Below are 24,620 nucleotides of genomic sequence, written 5' to 3' on the forward strand. Positions count from 1 at the left end.
TTTAAACTATTGACAGTATGAAAGCAGTTTCCTAATCTAGTCAGATTAGGAAGTTGCTAATACAGACTGTCAGGCTAATTAACACTAATCCTGCCTAAAGTCACCACATTTTAACCCCCCCTCCCCCCCACACACACAGGAACATAAGTACCAATGACACAGACAGGATGCCAGCTATTTTATTTTATTGTAAAGCAAATTACCGTTAACAAAACAGACAGTCAAAGACAGGTTTGGAATCATTAAACGATGTACATTGAAGGACTAGATGGTCCTTGCTCAGGAATGAATTCGGACTACACGTGGCCCCACAGAGACCAAATCAGAGCACAGTGGTAATGTAAAGGACAAGAGGGGTGAATTGTGAAAGACAAAGGATTTACACAAGTTCTTCTCCCTCCAGGCTACAGCTTACCACAGGAAATCTGAGGCAAGAGTTTCACTTTGTGCCCAAGCAGTGGTGAGGTGGGAGCTCCAGACCCAGAGCAGCTCAGTAGAGCCAGCTGAAGGCACAACTAGTGTAGTTGACAAGCTCATCATCTTTAAACCACAAGGAAATTTCCTTGTTGGCACTCTCCACCGAGTCACTGCCATGGATGATGTTCCTTAAGAAGAGGACAGAGTCAGAAAGTGACTATACACTTCATACACGCTATTGTTTCACATCTGCCATCATGCAAAGATAACTCACTTGCTGACATCAATACAGAAGTCTCCTCTGATGGTTCCAGGCTTAGAATCAGCAGGGTTAGTCTCTCCCAGCATCACCCTGCCTGTCTTCACCACACCCTTGCCTTCCCACACCTGAAGCAACCATGACAGATAATGAGGTTAAGATCTGACCTTGAACTGTTGACATGCATACATACATAGAGTCTTACCATGGCAACCACTGGACCAGACCTCATATAGTTGATGAGAGTAGGAAAGAATGGTCTGTCCTTTAGGTCAACATAATGCTTCATCAGGAGGTCCTCAGAGGCCTGCAGCAAAGAAAACAAGGCAGTTTCGTAAATGTTCACTTTCACATCCTAATTTGTGAGTCATCATTTGTACTTCATTTCACTCGCTGCTTTGCTGTAATACTTGTAATTTCAGATGAAGCACTCTAATTGTAGTGTAGGGGTCTCGAACTCCAGTCCTCAAGGGCCGGTGTCCTGAAACTTTTCCATGTGCCCCTGCTGCAACACACAATTAGTAGCATACAATGCAGCCATTTGATTCATGTTACAGCAGCTCATGAGTGAATGAACATGGTGCAATCAAAGTACTGTTAGAAGTACACTTTTCCAAACACTTACATTTACTTAAATTTACTCGAGTAGGGTTAGGGGTTGCCATTTCAGCATGTAGTCAAGTTCTATAATGACCTAATTCAGGTGTGTTGCAACAGGGACACATGTTTTAAGACACCAGACCTCGAGGACTGGAGTTCGAGACCTCTGTTGTAGTATCACAGTAACTGTGTTGTCACCATATGTGTACTGATGCAGCTCTAGAAACCGCATTAGTACCCATTCGCTACTGCATATAATTGGCAACTTTATCAACATGTTTACCCCCAGCTTTTTAGCCGCAAGCAACAGACGAAGTCTGGGTGTAGAAACAATCACACCAATTTCTCAGAAATTGCATGGAAATTTAGGCCAGTACCATATCATCAGAACATGTTTATCACACCAACGCTAACAGGACAGATGTTTAAACAGAAATATTTAAGTGTTGCAGGTTTATAACTTAAGCAAACTTGATGTTCACATAAAGCAGCACCTTACCATATCAGGTTAAATGTTACAGGATCAGTAGACCTTAACAGCTAATTGGCTGTGCTTCACTCAGGAACAGATGAGTAGGCTAATCAGGCTTACCCATTACTTGGCACACTTACAATATCTGTGCATATGTTGCAGATGGTTAAAATGTTTTAAGGGCAAAAATGTTGACCACTATGATACAGTTTCACCTGTAAGGGTTGGATTCTTTCAGTCTATACTTACATGGAGCATCTTCATGCCCACCAACTTGAAGCCCTTCATCTCAAACCTTTTGATGACCTCACCAATGATGGCCCTCTGCACGCCATCAGGCTTAATGGCAATGAATGTGCGTTCCTTTAGCTCAGCCATGACTCTGAAAGAAAACAGACAAGAATGATGAAGACAAACAGGCAGCCTATGTGCTGCAGAAAGAACACGTCTGATAAGTTACTCACAGCACTTTACTGTATTTGACACAGTCAGCAGCGGGGCTGACTATGAGAGGACAAGATGCTGAGGGCATGGACCCCATTGTAAAGAAAATGCTAGTACAGCTTGCAACCTGGCTTAGTGTGCATCTTGCTGTGATCATTTAAAGAGGACAGAAACTTGAACTAGCAGCCCCGCCCACACAGTGAACACATTGATCTTCATCATGCTGTCAAGACTCTGAATGTGCCAGAATAAAAATGTGACAGCGACTCACTGCTTAGGGATTTATTTTTATTTTTTTTTAATAATTGGAGATAAATTACAGGGAAAATATTATTTTGGATATAACACCAAATTAAGATAATATTAGTTTTGACTGTTAACTGCTACAACAATGTGTGACAGGTCAAAGACACACATTCAAGCTTTAAAGCTCAACTCTAAAATCGAGGGCTAATCTCCGTCTCCCAGTGCCACCTCTTCATGTGAGCAGTATTACCCAATGAGATCCATTCATTTATTCTACAATGCAGGGTCAAGTTCAAGCCTATTTGCAGCAGGCTCATTATTATTTCTGCAGGTAAAACTGACAATGTCCCCTGAATGTTAGCTTAGTATTTGAGGTTGTCTGTTTCACACAACTAAACATACATCGTTCCTGCACACTTTCTAAATACTGAAATGTATACAATTACTTTAAAAAGAATGTAACCTAAAACAGTTGTATTTAATGTCATTTCTGTGTTTTGCCATTCAAGATCATCTCTGGGCCATGTCTTGATATTCTTAAGTATTTAACATTTATAAGAATAAATGTTAAATATTTAAGAATATCCCGTTGACTACCGTCTATTTACTAATCTAAGTAAAAAATATTAGACATAAGAATGACACCCTTCACCCGGATATATAAAAATGACTTTGCTAAAAGCTCATTGCATCAGCTACTTTGTGATAGGACGGCTCTTTATGGCTCCAAATTACGTGACATTCTAAGTGAGAGATAGGATTAAACTATTTTTTGACAGATTGTAGGTCAGCAAGAGACTTCTAACAGCTTAAATTCCCGCAATCGCTTTTAGGAAAATACCGGAAATCTCTTTTGGCACAATACAGTTAACTCCTATAGGCTACTGACAAATCAAAATTCCTTGATAAATTTTCGAGCTTCACATATGTCACTCCTTTATTTGACGAATCGAGATGTCTGCCATAATTTAGACAATGGTAAAACGACACGCGGAAGGCGCTCTATTGGCATGTCGACGCGGTTTCACATGCAAGTTTAAGAGGAGCGAACTGCACCCTGTTAACTACTAGTTGCCTTCATGCCTGAGCATCCAGTTTATGTCAAAACAGCGAGCTGAACACCTAACCCGCGCACCTTTTCACGAGTAGGCCCAAGCCTTCACATACACATGGTTTCTTTTGTTCGCAGTACAGCGCAGTACCTTAAAAAGCCACGTTACGTTCCAGGATCGTACCGAAACCGCGTGCTATACTACTTTGTTAAGTATAGCAATTTACAAATTTCACCTGGACCTTTGACTGTACTGAGCGTAAAACAAACAAAAAAACCATCAATTTAACATCACTTTAATAAAAGCTCACTTCAGACATTTTACCATCGGTATTGAGAAAACAACCGACCGATGTTAACACCGATTTGTCATACCAGTGCATGTACCCATACGCTAACAATACCTTAACACGTAGAATCCGGGTAGGGGACAAACAGCAGTTACCACGGTTGACGTCTGCAAAGACCTACAGAGGGTGCGCAGCGGATTCTTATCCACGAAGGCGGAGACTTCGTACGACGGCGAGACACTAGGACAAATATGTCAAGTGTATGTACAATACTCCTCCTTGTGGTTGCTAGAAGTACCTCTTCAAAAACCCATATGAATAACAATATCACAAGTCAAGACAAAATGGTGAAAATCCGAGCTAAAGCGTGCGCGTTTTTTTTTTTTGCTACATCCTCTTGCAGACCATTACATGGGGAAACCATCTGAATACAAGCGCGCTGACCCACACAGGTATGCACACGGGTGTTCACTGCTCATAGACTTAAATTACACCTTTCTTGGCTGCTACTTCAAAGCACATTGTGCGCTGTCTGTCCTGCGTGCTGCACAACAACATTGAATATTCAGTATTTACTGCTGTTTACACTTAGCTAGATTAATGCGATGGTGTTGTGTTTAGTATGTTGCTTTGGGTTTTTTTTTTTTTTTGCTTGTTTTCTATTCTTCTTCTCTCAACAGGTGATCCAGGAGATTTTTTTCTCTCCCTTTCTCACTGTCCCTCTCCCCTTCTGTTTTTCTTTTCCTTCCTCTTTCTTTCTCCCTTTCCTATCCCTCACTCATGTCTGTCCCGTCTGTAACATCTGAAAATAAAATATAATAAACAATAAAAACAAAGGTCGATCAAATGGACCAATAGGCAATGCCACGATGATCCATTTGGCAAAGTAAATCCATTGGGTATCCTTGTTGGTCTTCAGACAACAATTCTGACGACTAAAGAACCAAATGGGACAGGCAAAAAAAAAAAAAAAACAACAACCTAATTTTACATCACAGGCCACATACAGCCCACTTTGAGTTTATGTGGATGGGACCAGTGAAAGTAATGTTTCAATTACACATGTAATCCTGAGATAGTTTATATTAAAAATAAATAAATGAAGTGCTAGTCTTTGTGTTTCAAATTTTAAAAAGTAATTTTGTAATATTACAGAAATCTATTATTTGATTACTCAGGTGTAGCTTGAAGGGCCAAGAAAATCTTCGTCAGTAGGAAAACCTTTAAAACTCATGAAAAAACAATTAAAAGTTCAACATTTCTGTTCTTCACATTTTCCTTCCAATAGTGCCATCTAGTAAGGTGGACTGGAGTCTGGCCCCCGGGCCTTATGTTTGACATCCCTGACTTAACCTGCCACATTGTCACATTTACATTATCACGTTGTATCATGTATGAGAGGTAGATTCATATAAACCACTGTGTCAGCATAGATCCTTTCAATCTGGAATAGCTGGTTTGGGGTTTTTTTGTACTTCAAGTTTTGTTATAATCAGCTAGAACAAAATTATTCAAATTATTTTAATGAAAATATAGACCAGTGGTGGCTAAAACTTAGATAAAGTCAGTTATGGGTCAGACTTTAAACTGAATAGAGACATGGCCATTTTACTTGTATATCAAAACCAACCTTTAACCACTATTAACCAGCCCTCCTTTATTGGGTATAACATTGCTTTCCTGAAGCTCAATCATGATGATCAGAATTTTTCAGTGTCAGTTAAATTATAAAGAAGAAAAAGGAAAAAAAAGAACGAGTCTAACACAAATTCCAACGTAACTTACTGTAACAGTAAGAATCGCGTCGTCTGGGCGAAATGAGGTGTTTTGGTACAACTTCATAAAGATAACTGTAATTTTTAAAAGAAGACACAGACAAACATATTTCTGCATGAATACTATAGAATTCAGTATCCCTGTTGTTTGCTATCAGGATTTGCAGCTGTTTGATCTAAGATTTTCAAGTTATTCACAAAATGAAGAAGCGTTTTTCTTTAGGCGAGAAAGATAACGTATGACCCACTGAGAGTGCATGTAATGGTGAGAAACGCATTGTCTCTGTGATATAGGTGTTTGGGTACAACTTTATAAAGATAGCTGTACATCAGTGAGGACCTCACCTGGACACACAGCTGGTCAAGAAGGCTCAGCAGCGGCTGTATTTTCTGAGGAGGCTGAGGAAATTTGGTATGTCGGCCAAGATCCTCAGCAGCTTCTACAGCTGCACTGTGGAGAGCACATTGACCAGCTGCATCACTGCATGGTGCTATGCAGTGTTGGTCAAGTTACTTGAAAAAAGTAATCAGTAACTAATTACTGATTACTTCCCCAAAAAAGTAATCCCGTTACTTTACTGATTACTTATTTTCAAAAGTAATTAATTACTTAGTTACTTAGTTACTTTTTAAAAAACACGATTTACAACCTGAAGAGGTGATAAAGTGATAGATCTTTCACCCCAATTCTACTTTTTCTGCATAATCCATCATATAAAATGTAATCAAATGGAAAAGTCTCCTTTTAAAACTTGTTTTATTAGTTTTAATCTTTTAACTTTATGCATCAAGCAAAAATTTAATTATATGCAACATTCTCTGACTTGAATAAATTAGTTTAACATTTAAACCTATTTTCTGCACATTCCAGCACATAAAATAAAATATTTTTTGTGCAGAAAATAAATAAAGTCAAAGACTCAGCGGTCCTGTTGCTCCATTTTCACCTGTAAAGCAGGACTGCGGTAGGCGGAGGTTTACCCTGGTGCAGGTGTGCCGCGGTCAGTTGAAGAATCCGCGACTTTCTCTGTGAGTTTCCCATTACGTCGTTGCGCACTTGGTGCTTGCTCGGAAGTTTAGGGGTTTTTTTCGCTGTAAAAAGAAGTTTTCTTCCCACGCACAATGGACACTAATGTTTTTGTCACTTTTTATGGAATCAAACTCAAAGTAAGGTCAGTACTTCCACGCTTTAAACGCTGCACCCTCATACTCTCTCCCACAATCGATACATGATCCATTGTTGATCTGCACACAGCTGTTGTCACTAACGGTGCACTCGCTTACGTCACTGTCGTGAGACATTCTCGCAAAAAATCACGGTTTTAGTAACGCAGTAATGCAGCGTTCCTACGGGAAAGTAACGGTAATCTAATTACCGTTTTTGCAATAGTAATCCCTTACTTCACTCGTTACTTGAAAAAAGTAATCAGATTACAGATAACCAGAGATGGTGATCTGGTAATCACCATCTCTGGTGCTATGGATTGCAAACAGTTGCAGAGCGTGATAATAACTGTGGGGAGAAGATCATCAGGGCTCCGCTGCCCTCTCTGCAGAGCATCTGCCAATGAAGAGTCCAGAGGAGAGCTGCCTCCATCCTCAAAGACCCCACACACCCCCAAAATGGACTGTTCACACTTAAGTCCTTGAGACGAAGGTTTAGAAGTGTGAAATCCAGAACATCCCGACTCAAAACTCCTTCTTCCCCACTCCTGAACAGATGACATACCTCAACTGCAATTTGCACATCAGGACAATTTGCACACTAAGTTCATTTTGCACATTGAGCTCCTTTATACATCGACATCTGCATACCTCACTTATCTTAACTTATTTATTTTTGGACTTATTTATTTATCTTCCACTATTTTTATGCTTATTTTATATCTTTATTTATCCTGTTCTTTTAACCCTTATCCATGGCATTTGTAGATGGACAGCAAAGGAAGAATGTCATTGAACAGAGAAATTATATTTCATATAATTGTGACATATGACAAAAAAAAAGCTTTGAATGACAATAGACGCTTTGATTTGATTCTTATTAAAAGAAGACTCAGACACATATTTATGGCTTTACCTTATACGTAGATTTCAATATCCCCGTGCTGGGCAAGCAGGTTATGCAGCTGTTTGAGCTAAGATTTTCAAGTTATTCATAAAATGAAAACCTATACTTTGTGTCCGGCGAGAACTTCATTCAAATGCATGTAATTGCGAAAACCGCACTTTGCCTCATAGAATTCAGCATCTGGGGAAAGAGGTTTTCCAGCTGTGTGAGCTAAGATTTTCAAGTTATTCACATAATGAAAACCTATACTTTGTGTCAGGCGAGAACTCCATTTAAATGCATGTAATTGCGAAAACCGCACTAACGTGGTGAAATAAAGCATAAAGTTACTCACAAAATGAAAACCTGTACTTTGTGTTGGGCGAGAACTCCATTCAAATGCATGGGATTGTAAGAAATGCACTAACGTGGTGAAATAAAGCGTTTTTGATCAACTTCATAAAGACAGCTGTAACTTTTTATAGAAGACTCAGACACACATATTTATGGCTTTGCCTTATAGAATTCAATATCCCCGTGCTGGGCAAACAGGTTTTGCAGCTGTTTGAGCTAAGATTTTAAAGTTATTCACATAATGAAACCTATACTTGGTTTCGGGCGAGTTCCCCATTCAAATGCATGGAAATTGCAAGAAATGCACTGTCTTGACGAAATAAAGCATTTTTGTACAACTTCATATAAATAGGTGTAACTTTTGATAGAAAACTCAGATACACATATTTATGGCTTTATCTTATAGAATTCAATATCCCCGTGCTGGGGAATATACTTTGTTTCGGGCGAAACAGTATATATACGTGGATGGCCTCAGCCAGCAACGCAGGCCCTGGTGAAATGAGGATGGTATCAGCCAGCAGAACAGACCCTTGTGAAATGAGGATGGTATCAGCCAGCAGCACAGGCCTTGGTGTGGTGAATATGGCCTCACAAGGAGCACTGGCCCTATTGTAATGTGGATTTCCTCATTTAACATTACTGTCCCTGGTGAAGCATGGATGGCATTGGTCAGCACCACACACCCTGGTGTAATGTGAATAGCCTTAGTCTACACCACTGGCCCTGCTGAAGTGGAGTGAAGATGGCCTCACAGGAAGCACTGTCCCTGGTATAATGTAGTTGGCCTCAGCCAGCAACGCAGGCCCTGGTGTAATGTGTATGGCTTCAGCCAACATCACTGGCCCTGGTGAAATGTGCATGATATCGGTCAGCACAACAAGCCCAGGTGTAATGTGGATGTTATTGGCACAGCAAAGGCCCTGGTGCAATGTGGATTGCATCAGCAAATAGCACAGGCTCTGGTAAAAATGTGGATGGTAACGACCAAAACCACAGGCCCTGGTGTAATGTGCATTGCATCAACGAGTAGCACAGGGCCTGGTGAAATGTGGATGGTCTCAGGTATTAGCACAGGCCCTGGTGTTGTGAAGATGGCCTCACAGGAAGCACTGGTAGTGGTGTAATGTGGATGGCCACAGCAAACAACACTGGCCCTGGTGAAATGTGGATGGCATTGGCCAGCAGCACAGGCCCTGGTGTGGTGAAGATGGCCTCACAGTGAGCACTGGCCCTGCAGCAATGTGGATTGAATCTGCAAGTAGCACACAATCTGGTAAAAATGTGGATGGTAACGGCCAAAACCAAAGGCCCTGGTTTAATGTGCATGGCATCAACGAGTAGCACAGGCCCTGGTGAAATTTAGTTGGTCTAAGCCAGCAACACATGCCCTGGTGTAAAGTGGATGGCATCAGCCAGAAAAGCAGGTTCTGGTGAAATAGTAGATGGCCTCAGAAAGCAGTACAGGCCCTGGTGTGGTGAAGATGGCCTCACAGGGAGCACTGGCCCTGGTGTAATGTTGATGGCATCAGCCAGAAGCACAGGCCCTGATGTGGTGATGATGACCGCACAGGAAGCACTGGATCTGGTGTAATGTTGATGGCATCAGGCAGTAGCACAGACCCTGGTCTGGTGAAGACGGCCTCACAGGGAGCACTGGCCCTTGTGAAATGTGTTTGGTATCGGCAAGCATCACAAGGCCCTGGTGTAATGTGGATGGCCTCACCCAGCACCCCAGGCTCTCGTGTGGTGATGATGGCCTAAAAGGAAACACTGGCAGTGGTGTAATGTGGATGGCCTCAGCCAGCAACACGGGCCCTGGTGAAATGAGGATGGTATCAGCCAGAAGCACAGGCCCTGGTGTGGTGAATATGGCCTCAAAGGGAGCACTGACCCTGGTGTAATGTGGATGGCATCAGCCAGTAGCACAGGCCTTTGTGGCTGTAGCTCAGGTGGCAGAGCAGGTCAGCCACTAATCAGAAGGTCGGTGGTTCGATCCCAGGCTGCATCCTGGCTGCATGCCAAATGTCCTTGGGCAAGATACTAACCCCGTGTTTGCCTACTGGTGGTGGTCAGAGGGCCCGGTGGCGCCTGTGTCCGGCAGCCTCGCCTCTGTCAGTGCGCCCCAGGGCAGCTGTGGCTACAATGTAGCTTGCTATCGCCAGTGTGTGAATGTGTGTGTGAATGGGTGAATGACTGAATGTAGTGTAAAGCGCTTTGGGGTCCTATGGACTAGAAAAGCGCTATACAAATGCAGGCCATTTACCATTTACCATTTGTATATTGTGGATGGGATCAGCCACAAACACAGTCCCTGGTGAAATGTCAATATCCTCAGCAAGTAGAACAGGTAATGTGGATGGCCTTAGCCAACACCACTGTCCCTGGTGAAATGTGCATGATATCGGTTAGCACCACTGGCCGAGGTGTAATGTGGATGGCATCAACGAGTAAAAGAGGCCCTGGTAGGGTGAAGATGGCCTCACATGAAGCACTGTCCCTGGTGTAATGTGGATGGTAGAAGCCGGCATCACAGGCCGTGATGTAATGTGAATGTCCTCAGCCAGTAGCACAGGCCCTAGTGTATTGTAGATGGCATCAGCCAGCACCACAGGCCCAGGTGTAATGTAGATGACATCAGCTAGTAACGCAGGTTCTGGTCAAATTTACATGGCCTCAGAAAGCAGTATAGGTCCTGGTGTGGTGAAGATGTCCTCACAGGAAGCAGTGGCCCTGATGTAATGTGGATGACATCAGCCAGAAGCAGAGGCCCTGATGAAATGTAGTTGGCTTAAGCCAGTAGCACAGGCCCTGGTGTAATGTGGATGGTATGACTCAGTAACGCGGTCCTGGTGTGGTGAAGGTGGCCTTAGAGGGAGCACTGGCCCTGGTTTAAGGTGTATGGCCTTAGACAACACCACTGGCCCTGGTGAAATGCGCATGGGATTGGTCAGCACCACAGGCCCAGGTGTAATGTTGATGGCATCAACGGGCAGCAGAGGCCATGGTGGGGGGAAGATGGCCTCACAGGAAGCACTGTCCATGGTGTAATGTGTATGGCCTCAGCCAACACCACTGGCCCTGGTGAAATGTGCATGATATCGGTCAGCACCACACACCCTGGTGTAATGTGAATGGCCTCAGCCCACGGCAAAGGCCCTTGTTTGGTGAAGATCACCTCACAGGAAGCACTCTCCCTGGTGTAAAATGTATGGCCTCAGCCAACAGTACAGGCCCTGGTGTGGTGAAGATGCCCTCACAGGAAGTACTGTCCCTGATGTAAAGTTTATGGCCTCAGCCAACAACAGTGGCCCTGGTGAAATATCGATGGTATTGGCCAGCACCACAGGCCCTGGTGTAATGTGAATGTCTTCAGCCAGTAGCAGAGGCCCTTGTGTATTGTGGATCGCATCAGCCAGCAACACAAGCCCTGGTGAAATGTGTATGGTATCAACGAGTAGCACAGGCCCTGATGTGGTGATGATGGCATCACAGGAAGCACTGGCAGGGGTGTAATCTGGATGGCCTCAGCCAACAACACTGGCCCTGGTGAAATGTGGATGGTATTGGCCAGCACCACAGGCCCTGGTGTAATGTGAATGGAATCAACGAGTAGCCCAGGCACTGTTGTAATGTGGATGGCCTCATCCAACAACACTGGCCCTGGTGAAATGTGGATGGTATTGGCACAAGCCCTGGTGTAATGTGAATGTCCTCAGCCAACACCACTGGCCCTGGTGTAATGTGGATGGCATCAGCCAGTATCAAAGGCCCTGGTGTGGTGAATATGGTCTCACAGGGAGCACTGGCCCAGGTGTAATGTGGATGGGATCAGCCAGTAGCACAGGCCTTTGTATATTGTGGATTGGACCAGCCACCAAGACAGGCACTGGTGAAATGTAGTTGGCCTCAGCCAGTAGAAAAGGCCCTGTTTTAATGTTGATGGCCTCATCTAACAACACTGTCCTTGGTGAAATATGGATGGTATTGGTCAGCATCACACACCCTGGTGTAGTGTGAATGGCCTTTGCCAACACCACTGGCCCTGGTGAAATGTGCATGATATCAGGCACCACACGCCCAGGTTTAATGTGGTTGGCATCAACGAGAAGGAGAGGCCCTGGTGGCATGAAGATTGCCTCAAGGGAAGCACTGTCCCTGGTGTAACTTATCCACATTACACCAGGATACATTACACCAGGCTTCTACCGGCCTGTGATACCCGTACAAGCCGGCATCAAAGGCCCAGGTGTAATGTGGATGGCATCAACGAGCAGCAGAGGCCCTGGTTGGGTGAAGATGGCCTCACAGGAAGCCCTGTCCCTGGTGAAATATGGATGGTATTTGTCAGCACCACTGGCCCTGGTGTAATGTGAATGGCCTTAGCCAACACCACTGCCCCTGGTGTAATGTGGATGGCATCAGCCAGTATCACATGCCCTTGTGTATTGTGGATGTGGTCAGCCAGCAACACAAGCCCTGGTGAAATGTACTTGGCCTCACCCAGTAGCACAGGCCCTGGTGTAATGTGGATGGCAGGACCAAGCAAGTCAGGCCCTGGTGAAATGAGGATGGACTCAGCCAGCAACAAAGGCCCTGGTGTGGTGAAGATGCCCTCACAGGAAGTTCTGTCCCTGATGTAAAGTTTATGGCCTCAGCCAACAACAGTGGCCCTGGTGAAATATCGATGGTATTGGCCAGCACCACAGGCCCTGGTGTAATGTGAATGTTATTGGCACAGCAAAGGCCCTGGTGCAATGTGGATTGCATCAGCAAATAGCACAGGCTCTGGTAAAAATGTGGATGGTAACGACCAAAACCACAGGCCCTGGTGTAATGTGCATTGCATCAACGAGTAGCACAGGGCCTGGTGAAATGTGGATGGTCTCAGGTATTAGCACAGGCCCTGGTGTTGTGAAGATGGCCTCACAGGAAGCACTGGTAGTGGTGTAATGTGGATGGCCACAGCAAACAACACTGGCCCTGGTGAAATGTGGATGGCATTGGCCAGCAGCACAGGCCCTGGTGTGGTGAAGATGGCCTCACAGTGAGCACTGGCCCTGCAGCAATGTGGATTGAATCCGCAAGTAGCACACAATCTGGTAAAAATGTGGATGGTAACGGCCAAAACCAAAGGCCCTGGTTTAATGTGCATGGCATCAACGAGTAGCACAGGCCCTGGTGAAATTTAGTTGGTCTAAGCCAGCAACACATGCCCTGGTGTAAAGTGGATGGCATCAGCCAGAAAAGCAGGTTCTGGTGAAATAGTAGATGGCCTCAGAAAGCAGTACAGGCCCTGGTGTGGTGAAGATGGCCTCACAGGGAGCACTGGCCCTGGTGTAATGTTGATGGCATCAGCCAGAAGCACAGGCCCTGATGTGGTGATGATGACCGCACAGGAAGCACTGGATCTGGTGTAATGTTGATGGCATCAGGCAGTAGCACAGACCCTGGTCTGGTGAAGATGGTCTCAGACAGAAAGGACAGGCCCCGGTGTGGTGAAGACGGCCTCACAGGGAGCATTAGCCATGGTGCAATGTGGATGGCCTCAGCCAGCAACGCAGGTCCTGGTGTGGTGATGATGGCCTCACAGGATGCACTGGCAGTGGTGTAATGTGGATGGTCTCATCCGACAACACTGGCCCTGGTGTAATGTGGATGGCATCAGCAAGTAGCACAGGCCTTTGTATATTGTGGATGGGATCAGCCACAAACACAGTCCCTGGTGAAATGTAAATGTCCTCAGCCAGTAGAACAGGTAATGTGGATGGCCTTAGCCAACACCACTGGCCCTGGTGAAATGTGCATGATATCGGTTAACACCACAGGCCGAGGTGTAATGTGGATGGCATCAACGAGCAGCAGAGGCCCTGGTGGGGTGAAGATGGCCTCACATGAAGCACTTTCCCTGGTGTAATGTGGATGGTACAAGCCGGCATCACAGGCCGTGATGTAATGTGAATGTCTTCAGCCAGTTGCAAAGGCCCTTGTGTATTGTAGATCGCATCAGCCAGCAACACAAGGCCCTGGTGTAATGTTGATGGCCTCATCCAGCACCACAGGCCCTGGTGTGGTGATGATGGTTTCACAGGAAGCACTGTCCCTGGTGTAATGCGGATGGCCTCATCCGACAACAGTCGCCCTGATGAAATGTGGATGGTACTGGCCAGCACCAAAGGCCCTGGTGTAATGTGAATGTCGTAAGCCAGTAGCACAGACCCTTGTGTATTGTGGATCGCATCAGCCATCAACACAAGCCTTGATGAAATGTGGATGGTATCAACGAGTAGCACAGGCCTTGGTGAAACGTAGTTGGCCTCAGCCAGTATCACATGACCTGGTGTAATGTGGATGGGATGAGCCAGCAACGCAGGCCCTGGTGAAATGAGGATGGCCTCAGCCAGCACCACACACCCTGGTGTAATGTGAATGGACTTAGCCAACATCACTGGCCCTGGTGAAATGTGCATGATATCGGTCAGCACCACAGGCCCAGGTGCAATGTAGATGACATCAGCTAGTAACGCAGGTTCTGGTCAAGTTTACATGGCCTCAGAAAGCAATACAGGCCCTGGTGTGGTGAAGATGGCCTCACAGGAAGCAGTGGCCTTGATGTAATGTGGATGGCCTCAGCCAGTAGCACAGGCACTGTATTGATGTGGATGGCATGAGTCAGCACCACATACACTTGTGTAATGTGAATGGCCTTAGCCAACACCACTGGCCCTGGGAAATGTGCATGATATCGGTCAGCACCACAGGCCCAGGTGTAATGTGGATGCTCTCAGCCCAGGGCAAAGGCCCTTGTGTGGTGAAGATCACCTCACAGGAAGCACTCTCCCTGGTGTAAAATGTATGGCCTCAGCCAACAACAGTGGCCCTGGTGAAATGTGGATGGTATTGGCCAGCACCACTGGCCCTGGTGTTATGTGGATGCCTCAGCCAGTGGTACAGAAACCTTGTATATTGTGGATCGCATCAGAAAGCAACACAAGCCCTGGTGTGGTGATGATGGCCTCACAGGAAGCACTGGCAGTGGTGTAATGTGGATGGCCTAAGCCAACAACACTGGCACTGGTGAAATGTGGATGGTATTGGCCAGCACCAAAGGCCCAGGTGTAATTTGAATGTCCTCAGCCAAAACCACTGGCCCTGGCGTGATGTGCAGGCATCAACGAATAGCACAGGCCCCGGTGTAATGTGGATGGCTTGAGCAAGCAACGCAGGCCCTGGTGTGGTGAATATGGCATCACAGGGAGCATTAGCCCTGGTGCAATGTGGATGGCCTCAGCCAGCAACGCAGGCCCTGGTGTGGTGAGTATGGTCTCACAGGGAGCACTGGCCCTGGTGTAATGTGGATGGCATCAGCCAGTAGCACATGATCTGGTGTAATGTGGATGGCATGACCAAGCAACGCAGGCCCTGGTGAAATGAGGATGGTATCAGCAAGCAGCAAAGGCCCTGGTGTTGTGAATATGGCCTCACAGGGAGCAGTGGCCCTGTTGCAATGTGGATGGCATCATCCAGTAGCACAGGCCTTTTTATATTGTGGATGGGATCAGCCACCAATACAGGCCCTGGTGATATGTAGTTGGCCCCAGCCATGACCACACCCTGGTGTAATGTAAATGTCCTAAGCCAGTAGCAAAGGCCCTGGTGTAATGTGAATGACCTTAGCCAACACCACTGGCCCTGGTGAAATGTGCATGATATCGGTCAACACCACAGGCCCAGGCGTAATGTGGATGGAATCAGCTATCACCACAGGCCCTGGTGAAATGTAAATGTCCTCACCCAGTAGGACAGGCCCTGTTGTAATATGGATGGCCTCAGCGAACAGCAAAGAACCTTGTGTGGTGAAGATCGCCTCACAGGAAGCACTCTCCCTGGTGTAAAATGTACGGCCTAAGCCAACAACAGTGGCCCTGGTGAAATGTGGATGGTATTGGCCAGCACCAAAGGCCCTGGTGTGATGTGGATGGCCTCAGCCAACAGTACAGGCCCTGGTGTGGTGAAGATGCCCTCACAGGAAGTACTGTCCCTGATGTAAAGTTTATGGCCTCAGCCAACAACAGTGGCCCTGGTGAAATATCGATGGTATTGGCCAGCACCACAGGCCCTGGTGTAATGTGAATGTCTTCAGCCAGTAGCAGAGGCCCTTGTGTATTGTGGATCGCATCAGCCAGGAACACAAGCCCTGGTGAAATGTGTATGGTATCAACGAGTAGCACAGGCCCTGATGTGGTGATGATGGCATCACAGGAAGCACTGGCAGGGGTGTAATCTGGATGGCCTCAGCCAACAACACTGGCCCTGGTGAAATGTGGATGGTATTGGCCAGCACCACAGGCCCTGGTGTAATGTGAATGGAATCAACGAGTAGCCCAGGCACTGGTGTAATGTGGATGGCCTCAACCAACAACACTGGCCCTGGTGAAATGTGGATGGTATTGGCACAGGCCCTGGTGTAATGTGAATGTCCTCAGCCAACACCACTGGCCCTGGTGTAATGTGGATGGCATCAGCCAGTATCAAAGGCCCTTGTGTTTTGTGAATGTCATCAGCCAGCAACACAAGCCCTGTGAAATGTGGATGGTTTCGGACAGCAAAACAGGCCCGGGTGTAATGTGGATGCAATCAACGAGTAGCACAGTCCCTGGTCAAATGTAGTTGGCCTCAGCCAGCAACGCAGGCCCTGGTGAAAGGAGAATGGTAAAAGCCAGCAGCACAGGCCCTGGTGTGGTGAATATGGTCTCACAGGGAGCACTGGCCCAGGTGTAATGTGGATGGGATCAGCCAGTAGCACAGGCCTTTGTATATTGTGGATTGGATCAGCCACCAAGACAGGCACTGGTGAAATGTAGTTGGCCCCAGCCATGACCACACCCTGGTGTAATGTAAATGTCCTAAGCCAGTAGCAAAGGCCCTGGTGTAATGTGGATGGCATCAACGAGCAGCAGAGGCCCTGGTGGGGTGAAGATGGCCTCACAGGAAGCACTGTCCCTGGTGTAATGTGTATGGTAGAAGTCGGCATCACAGGCCCTGATGTAATGCGGATGGCCTCAGCCAAAAGCACAGTCCCTGGTTTGGTGAAGATGGCCTCACAGGAAGCACTGTCTCTGGTGTAATGTGAATGGCCTTAGCCAACACCACTGGCCCTGGGAAATGTGCATGATATCGGTCAGCACCACAGGCCCAGGTGTAATGTGGATGGCCTCAACCCAGGGCAAAGGCCCTTGTGTGGTGAAGATCGCCTCTCAGGAAGCACTCTCCCTGGTGTAAAATGTATGGCCTCAGCCAAAAACAGTGGCCCTGGTGAAATGTGGATGGTATTGGCCAGCACCACTGGCCCTGGTGTAATGTGGATGGCCTCAGCCGGTAGTACAGAAACCTTGTATATTGTGGATCGCATCAGAAAGCAACACAACAGGCCCTGGTGTGGTGATGATGGCCTCACAGGAAGCACGGGCAGTGGTGTAATGTGGATGGCCTAAGCCAACAACACTGGCACTGGTGAAATGTGGATGGTATTGGCCAGCACCAAAGGCCCAGGTGTAATTTGAATGTCCTCAGCCAAAACCACTTGCCCTGGCGTAATGTGGATTGCATCAACGAATAGCACAGGCCCCGGTGTAATGTGGATGGCTTGAGCAAGCAACGCAGGCCCTGGTGTGGTGAATTTGGCATCAAACCTATACTTTGTTTCGTGCGAGTTCCCCATTCAAATTCATGTAATCGTCAGAAACGCACTGTCTTGGCGAAATAAAGCGTTTTTGCACAACTTCATATAAATCGGTGTAACTTTTGATAGAAGATTCAGATATACGTATTCATGGCTTTATCTTATAGAATTCAATATCCCCGTGCTGGGCAAACAGGTTTTGCAGCTGTGTGAGCTAAGATTATCAAGTTATTCACATAATGAAAAGTACTTTGTGTCGGGCGAGAACTCCATTCAAATGCATGTAATAGCGAGAAACGCACTAACGTGATGAAATAAAGCGTTTTTAATGGTCTTCATAAAGACAGCTGTAACTTTTGATAGAAGACTCAGTAATACATATTTATGGCTTTATCTTATAGAATTCAATATCCCCGTGCTGGGCAAACAGGTTTTGCAGCTGTTTGAGCTAAGATGTTAAAGTTATTCACATAATGAAAACCTATACTTTGTGTCGTACGAGAACTCCATTCAAATGCATGTAATAGCGAGAAACGCACTAACGTGGTGAAATAAAGCGTTTTTAATGGTCTTCGTAAAGACAGCTGTAACTTTTGATAGAAGACTCAGAAATACATACTTATGGTTTTATCTTATAGAATTCAATATCCCTGTGCTGGGCAAATAGGTTTTGCAGTTTGTCGTGCGAGAACTCCATTCAAATGCATGTAATAGCGAGAAACGCACTAACGTGGTGAAATAAAGCGTTTTTAATGGTCTTCATAAAGACATCTGTAAGTTTTGATAGAAGACTCAGATATACGTATTCATGGCTTTATCTTATAGAATTCAATATCCCCGTGCTGGGCAAACAGGTTTTGCAGCTGTTTGAGCTAAGATTTTAAAGTTATTCACATAATGAAAACCTATACTTTGTTTCGGGCGAGTTCCCCATTCAAATGCATGTAATCGTCAGAAATGCACTGTCTTGGCGAAAGAAAGCGTTTTTGTACAACTTCATATAAATAGCTGTAACTTTTGATAGAAGATTCAGATATACGTATTCATGGCTTCATCTTACAGAATTCAATATCCCCGTGCTGGGCAAACAGGTTTTGCAGTTTGTCGTGCAAGAACTCCATTCAAATGCATGTAATAGCGAGAAACGCACTAACGTGGTGAAATAAAGCGTTTTTAATGGTCTTCATAAAGACATCTGTAACTTTTGATAGAAGACTCAGATATACGTATTCATGGCTTTATCTTATACAATTCAATATCCCCGTGCTGGACAAACAGGTTTTGCAGCTGTTTGAGCTAAGATTTTCAAGTTATTCACAAAATGAAAACCTATACTTTGTTTCGGGCGAGTTCCCCATTCAAATGCATGTAATCGTCAGAAATGCACTATCTTGGCGAAAGAAAGTGTTTTTGTACAACTTCATATATATAGCTGTAACTTTTGATAGAAGATTCAGATATACGTATTCATGGATTCATCTTACAGAATTCAATATCCCCGTGCTGGGCAAAAAGGTTTTGCAGCTGTTTGAGCTAAAATTTCCAAGTTATTCACATAATGAAAACCTATACTTTGTTTCGGTCGAGTTCCCCATTCAAATGCATGTAATCGTCAGAAATGCACTATCTTGGCGAAAGAAAGCGTTTTTGTACAACTTCATATAAATAGCTTTAACTTTTGATAGAAGACTCAGACAAACATGTTTATGGCTTTATCTTATAGAACTCAAGGTCCCTGTGCTGGGAAAACAGGTTTTGCAGCTGTTTGAGCTAAGATTTCCAAGTTATTCACATAATGAAAACCTATACTTTGTTTCGGTCGAGTTCCCCATTCAAATGCATGTAACAGTGAGAAACGCACTGTCTTGGCGACAGAAAGCGTTTTTGTACAACTTCATATAAATAGCTGTAACTTTTGATAGAAGACTCAGACAAACATGTTTATGGCTTTATCTTATAGAACTCAAGGTTCCCGTGCTGGGAAAACAGGTTTTGCAGCTGTTTGAGCTAAGATTTCAAAGTTATTCACATAATGAAAACCTATACTTTGTTTCGGTCGAGTTCCCCATTCAAATGCATATAACAGTGAGAAACGCACTGTCTTGGCGAAATAAAGCGTTTTTGTACAACTTCATATAAATAGCTGTAACTTTTGATAGAAGACTCGGATACACATGTTTATGGCTTTAACTTATAGAACTCAAGGTCCCCGTGCTGGGCAAACAGGTTTTGCAGCTGTTTGAGCTAAGATTTCAAAGTTATTCACATAATGAAAACCTATACTTTGTTTCGTTCGAGCTCAACATTCAAATGCATGTAACAGTGAGAAACGCACTGTCTTGGCGAAAGAAAGCGTTTTTGTACAACTTCATATAAATAGCTGTAACTTTTGATAGAAGATTCAGACTCACATATTTATGGCTTTATCTTATAGAATTCAATATCCCCGTGCTGGGCAAACAGGTTTTGCAGCCGTTTGAGCTAAGATTTTCAAGTTATTCACATAATGAAAACCTATACTTTGTTTCGTGCGAGTTCCCCATTCAAATGCATGTAATTGTCAGAAACGCACTGTCTTGGCAAAATAAAGCGTTTTTGCACAACTTCATATAAATCGGTGTAACTTTTGATAGACGACTCAGACACACATGTTTATGGCTTCATCTTATAGAATTCCATATCCCCGTGCTGGGCAAACAAGTTTTGCAGCTGTTTGAGCTAAGATGTTAAAGTTATTCACATAATGAAAACTTATACTTTGTTTCGGGTGAGTTCCCCATTCAAATGCATGTAATCGTCAGAAATGCACTGTCTTGGCGAAAGAAAGTGTTTTTGTACAACTTCATATAAATAGCTGTAACTTTTGATAGAAGATTCAGACTCACATATTTATGGCTTTATCTTATAGAATTCAATATCCCCGTGCTGGGCAAACAGGTTTTGCAGCTGTTTGAGCTAACATTTTCAAGTTATTCACAAAATGAAAACTACTTTGTGTCGTGCGAGAACTCCATTCAAATGCATGTAATAGCGAGAAACGCACTAACGTGGTGAAATAAAGCGTTTTTAATGGTCTTCATAAAGACATCTGTAACTTTTGATAGAAGACTCAGAAATACATATTTATGGCTTTATCTTATAGAATTCAATATCCCCGTGCTGGGCAAAAAGGTTTTGCAGCTGTTTGAGCTAAGATTTTCAAGTTATTCACATAATGAAAACCTATACTTTGTGTCGTGCGAGAACTCCATTCAAATGCATGTAATAGCGAGAAACGCACTAACTTGGTGAAATAAAGCGTTTTTAATGGTCTTCGTAAAGACAGCTGTAACTTTTGATAGAAGACTCAGAAATACATACTTATGGTTTTATCTTATAGAATTCAATATCCCTGTGCTGGGCAAATAGGTTTTGCAGTTTGTCATGCGAGAACTCCATTCAAATGCATGTAATAGCGAGAAACGCACTAACGTGGTGAAATAAAGCGTTTTTAATGGTCTTCATAAAGACAGCTGTAACTTTTGATAGAAGACTCAGATATACGTATTCATGGCTTTATCTTATAGAATTCAATATCCCCGTGCTGGGCAAAAAGGTTTTGCAGCTGTTTGAGCTAATATTTTCAAGTTATTCACATAATGAAAACCTATACTTTGTTTCGGGCGAGTTCCCCATTCAAATGCATGTAATTGTCAGAAACGCACTGTCTTGGCGAAAGAAAGCGTTTTTGTACAACTTCATATAAATAGCTGTAACTTTTGATAGAAGATTCAGACTCACATATTCATGGCTTTATCTTATAGAATTCAATATCCCCGTGCTGGGCAAACAGGTTTTGCAGCTGTTTGAGCTAACATTTTCAAGTTATTCACAAAATGAAAACTACTTTGTGTCGTGCGAGAACTCCATTCAAATGCATATAATAGCGAGAAACGCACTAACGTGGTGAAATAAAGCGTTTTTAATGGTCTTCATAAAGACACATAATGAAAACCTATACTTTGTTTCGGTCGAGTTCCCCATTCAAATGCATGTAACAGTGAGAAACGCACTGTCTTGGCGAAAGAAAGCGTTTTTGTACAACTTCATATGAATAGCTGTAACTTTTGATAGAAGACTCGGATACACATGTTTATGGCTTTATCTTATAGAACTCAAGGTTCCCGTGCTGGGAAAACAGGTTTTGCAGCTGTTTGAGCTAAGATTTCCAAGTTATTCACATAATGAAAACCTATACTTTGTTTCGGTCGAGTTCCCCATTCAAATGCATGTAACAGTGAGAAACGCACTGTCTTGGCGAAAGAAAGCGTTTTTGTACAACTTCATAGAAATAGCTGTAACTTTTGATAGAAGACTCAGACAAACATGTTTATGGCCTTATATTATAGAACTCAAGGTCTCCGTGCTGGGAAAACAGGTTTTGCAGCTGTTTGAGCTAAGATTTCCAAGTTATTCACATAATGAAAACCTATACTTTGTTTCGGTCGAGTTCCCCATTCAAATGCATGTAACAGTGAGAAACGCACTGTCTTGGCGAAAGAAAGCATTTTTGTACAACTTCATATGAATAGCTGTAACTTTTGATAGAAGACTCGGATACACATGTTTATGGCTTTATCTTATAGAACTCAAGGTTCCCGTGCTGGGAAAACAGGTTTTGCAGCTGTTTGAGCTAAGATTTCCAAGTTATTCACATAATGAAAACCTATACTTTGTTTCGGTCGAGTTCCCCATTCAAATGCATGTAACAGTGAGAAACGCACTGTCTTGGCGAAAGAAAGCGTTTTTGTACAACTTCATATGAATAGCTGTAACTTTTGATAGAAGACTCGGATACACATGTTTATGGCTTTATCTTATAGAACTCAAGGTTCCCGTGCTGGGAAAACAGGTTTTGCAGCTGTTTGAGCTAAGATTTCCAAGTTATTCACATAATGAAAACCTATACTTTGTTTCGGTCGAGTTCCCCATTCAAATGCATGTAACAATGAGAAACGCACTGTCTTGGCGAAAGAAAGCGTTTTTGTACAACTTCATAGAAATAGCTGTAACTTTTGATAGAAGACTCAGACAAACATGTTTATGGCCTTATATTATAGAACTCAAGGTCTCCGTGCTGGGAAAACAGGTTTTGCAGCTGTTTGAGCTAAGATTTCCAAGTTATTCACATAATGAAAACCTATACTTTGTTTCGGTCGAGTTCCCCATTCAAATGCATGTAACAGTGAGAAACGCACTGTCTTGGCGAAAGAAAGCATTTTTGTACAACTTCATATGAATAGCTGTAACTTTTGATAGAAGACTCGGATACACATGTTTATGGCTTTATCTTATAGAACTCAAGGTTCCCGTGCTGGGAAAACAGGTTTTGCAGCTGTTTGAGCTAAGATTTCCAAGTTATTCACATAATGAAAACCTATACTTTGTTTCGGTCGAGTTCCCCATTCAAATGCATGTAACAGTGAGAAACGCACTGTCTTGGCGAAAGAAAGCATTTTTGTACAACTTCATATGAATAGCTGTAACTTTTGATAGAAGACTCGGATACACATGTTTATGGCTTTATCTTATAGAACTCAAGGTCTCCGTGCTGGGAAAACAGGTTTTGCAGCTGTTTGAGCTAAGATTTCCAAGTTATTCACATAATGAAAACCTATACTTTGTTTCGGTCGAGTTCCCCATTCAAATGCATGTAACAGTGAGAAACGCACTGTCTTGGCGAAAGAAAGCGTTTTTGTACAACTTCATATGAATAGCTGTAACTTTTGATAGAAGACTCGGATACACATGTTTATGGCTTTATCTTATAGAACTCAAGGTTCCCGTGCTGGGAAAACAGGTTTTGCAGCTGTTTGAGCTAAGATTTCCAAGTTATTCACATAATGAAAACCTATACTTTGTTTCGGTCGAGTTCCCCATTCAAATGCATGTAACAGTGAGAAACGCACTGTCTTGGCGAAAGAAAGCATTTTTGTACAACTTCATATGAATAGCTGTAACTTTTGATAGAAGACTCGGATACACATGTTTATGGCTTTATCTTATAGAACTCAAGGTTCCCGTGCTGGGAAAACAGGTTTTGCAGCTGTTTGAGCTAAGATTTCCAAGTTATTCACATAATGAAAACCTATACTTTGTTTCGGTCGAGTTCCCCATTCAAATGCATGTAACAGTGAGAAACGCACTGTCTTGGTGAAAGAAAGCGTTTTTGTACAACTTCATATGAATAGCTGTAACTTTTGATAGAAGACTCAGATACACATGTTTATGGCTTTATCTTATAGAACTCAAGGTTCCCGTGCTGGGAAAACAGGTTTTGCAGCTGTTTGAGCTAAGATTTCCAAGTTATTCACATAATGAAAACCTATACTTTGTTTCGGTCGAGTTCCCCATTCAAATGCATGTAACAGTGAGAAACGCACTGTCTTGGCGACAGAAAGCGTTTTTGTACAACTTCATAGAAATAGCTGTAACTTTTGATAGAAGACTCAGACAAACATGTTTATGGCCTTATATTATAGAACTCAAGGTCTCCGTGCTGGGAAAACAGGTTTTGCAGCTGTTTGAGCTAAGATTTCCAAGTTATTCACATAATGAAAACCTATACTTTGTTTCGGTCGAGTTCCCCATTCAAATGCATGTAACAGTGAGAAACGCACTGTCTTGGCGAAAGAAAGCGTTTTTGTACAACTTCATATAAATAGCTGTAACTTTTGATAGAAGACTCAGACAAACATGTTTATGGCCTTATATTATAGAACTCAAGGTCTCCGTGCTGGGAAAACAGGTTTTGCAGCTGTTTGAGCTAAGATTTCCAAGTTATTCACATAATGAAAACCTATACTTTGTTTCGGTCGAGTTCCCCATTCAAATGCATGTAACAGTGAGAAACGCACTGTCTTGGCGAAAGAAAGCGTTTTTGTACAACTTCATATGAATAGCTGTAACTTTTGATAGAAGACTCGGATACACATGTTTAT

At 43.7% G+C, this 24,620-nt stretch overlaps 1 protein-coding gene across 1 annotated transcript; it reads right to left on the reverse strand.

Annotated features, from left to right (window-relative positions):
• Positions 1 to 168: 168 nt before the first annotated feature.
• On the reverse strand, positions 169 to 4,045 carry LOC147309076 (nucleoside diphosphate kinase A2-like). Its single transcript, XM_086272145.1, has 5 exons — positions 3,894 to 4,045; positions 1,998 to 2,130; positions 882 to 983; positions 692 to 804; positions 169 to 605 (listed from the first exon to the last, which is right to left on the reverse strand). The coding sequence occupies exons 2-5, from the start codon at positions 2,124 to 2,126 to the stop codon at positions 491 to 493; spliced, it is 459 nt and encodes a 152-aa protein (XP_086128271.1). The 5' UTR covers positions 2,127 to 2,130; positions 3,894 to 4,045; the 3' UTR covers positions 169 to 490.
• Between the last annotated feature and the right edge of the window lie 20,575 nt (positions 4,046 to 24,620).

Source organism: Aulonocara sp. 'chitande type north' Nkhata Bay, linkage group LG18 (assembly GCF_057382095.1).
Source record: "Aulonocara sp. 'chitande type north' Nkhata Bay isolate Kocher_YH1m ecotype deep benthic linkage group LG18, A_spYH_male_GT1.1, whole genome shotgun sequence".
Lineage (NCBI taxonomy): Eukaryota > Metazoa > Chordata > Actinopteri > Cichliformes > Cichlidae > Aulonocara > Aulonocara sp. 'chitande type north' Nkhata Bay.

What these genes read in the sequence shown, in the direction of transcription:
- LOC147309076 (XM_086272145.1), bottom strand. Translation starts at nt 2,126, where the DNA reads ATGGCTGAGCTAAAGGAACGCACATTCATTGCCATTAAGCCTGATGGC. An exon ending in TGGGCATGAAGATGCTCCAT is followed by an intron (nt 984 to 1,997) that starts GTAAGTATAGAC and finishes TCTTTGCTGCAG; the next exon opens with GCCTCTGAGGACCTCCTGAT. An exon ending in CTGGTCCAGTGGTTGCCATG is followed by an intron (nt 805 to 881) that starts GTAAGACTCTAT and finishes TGGTTGCTTCAG; the next exon opens with GTGTGGGAAGGCAAGGGTGT.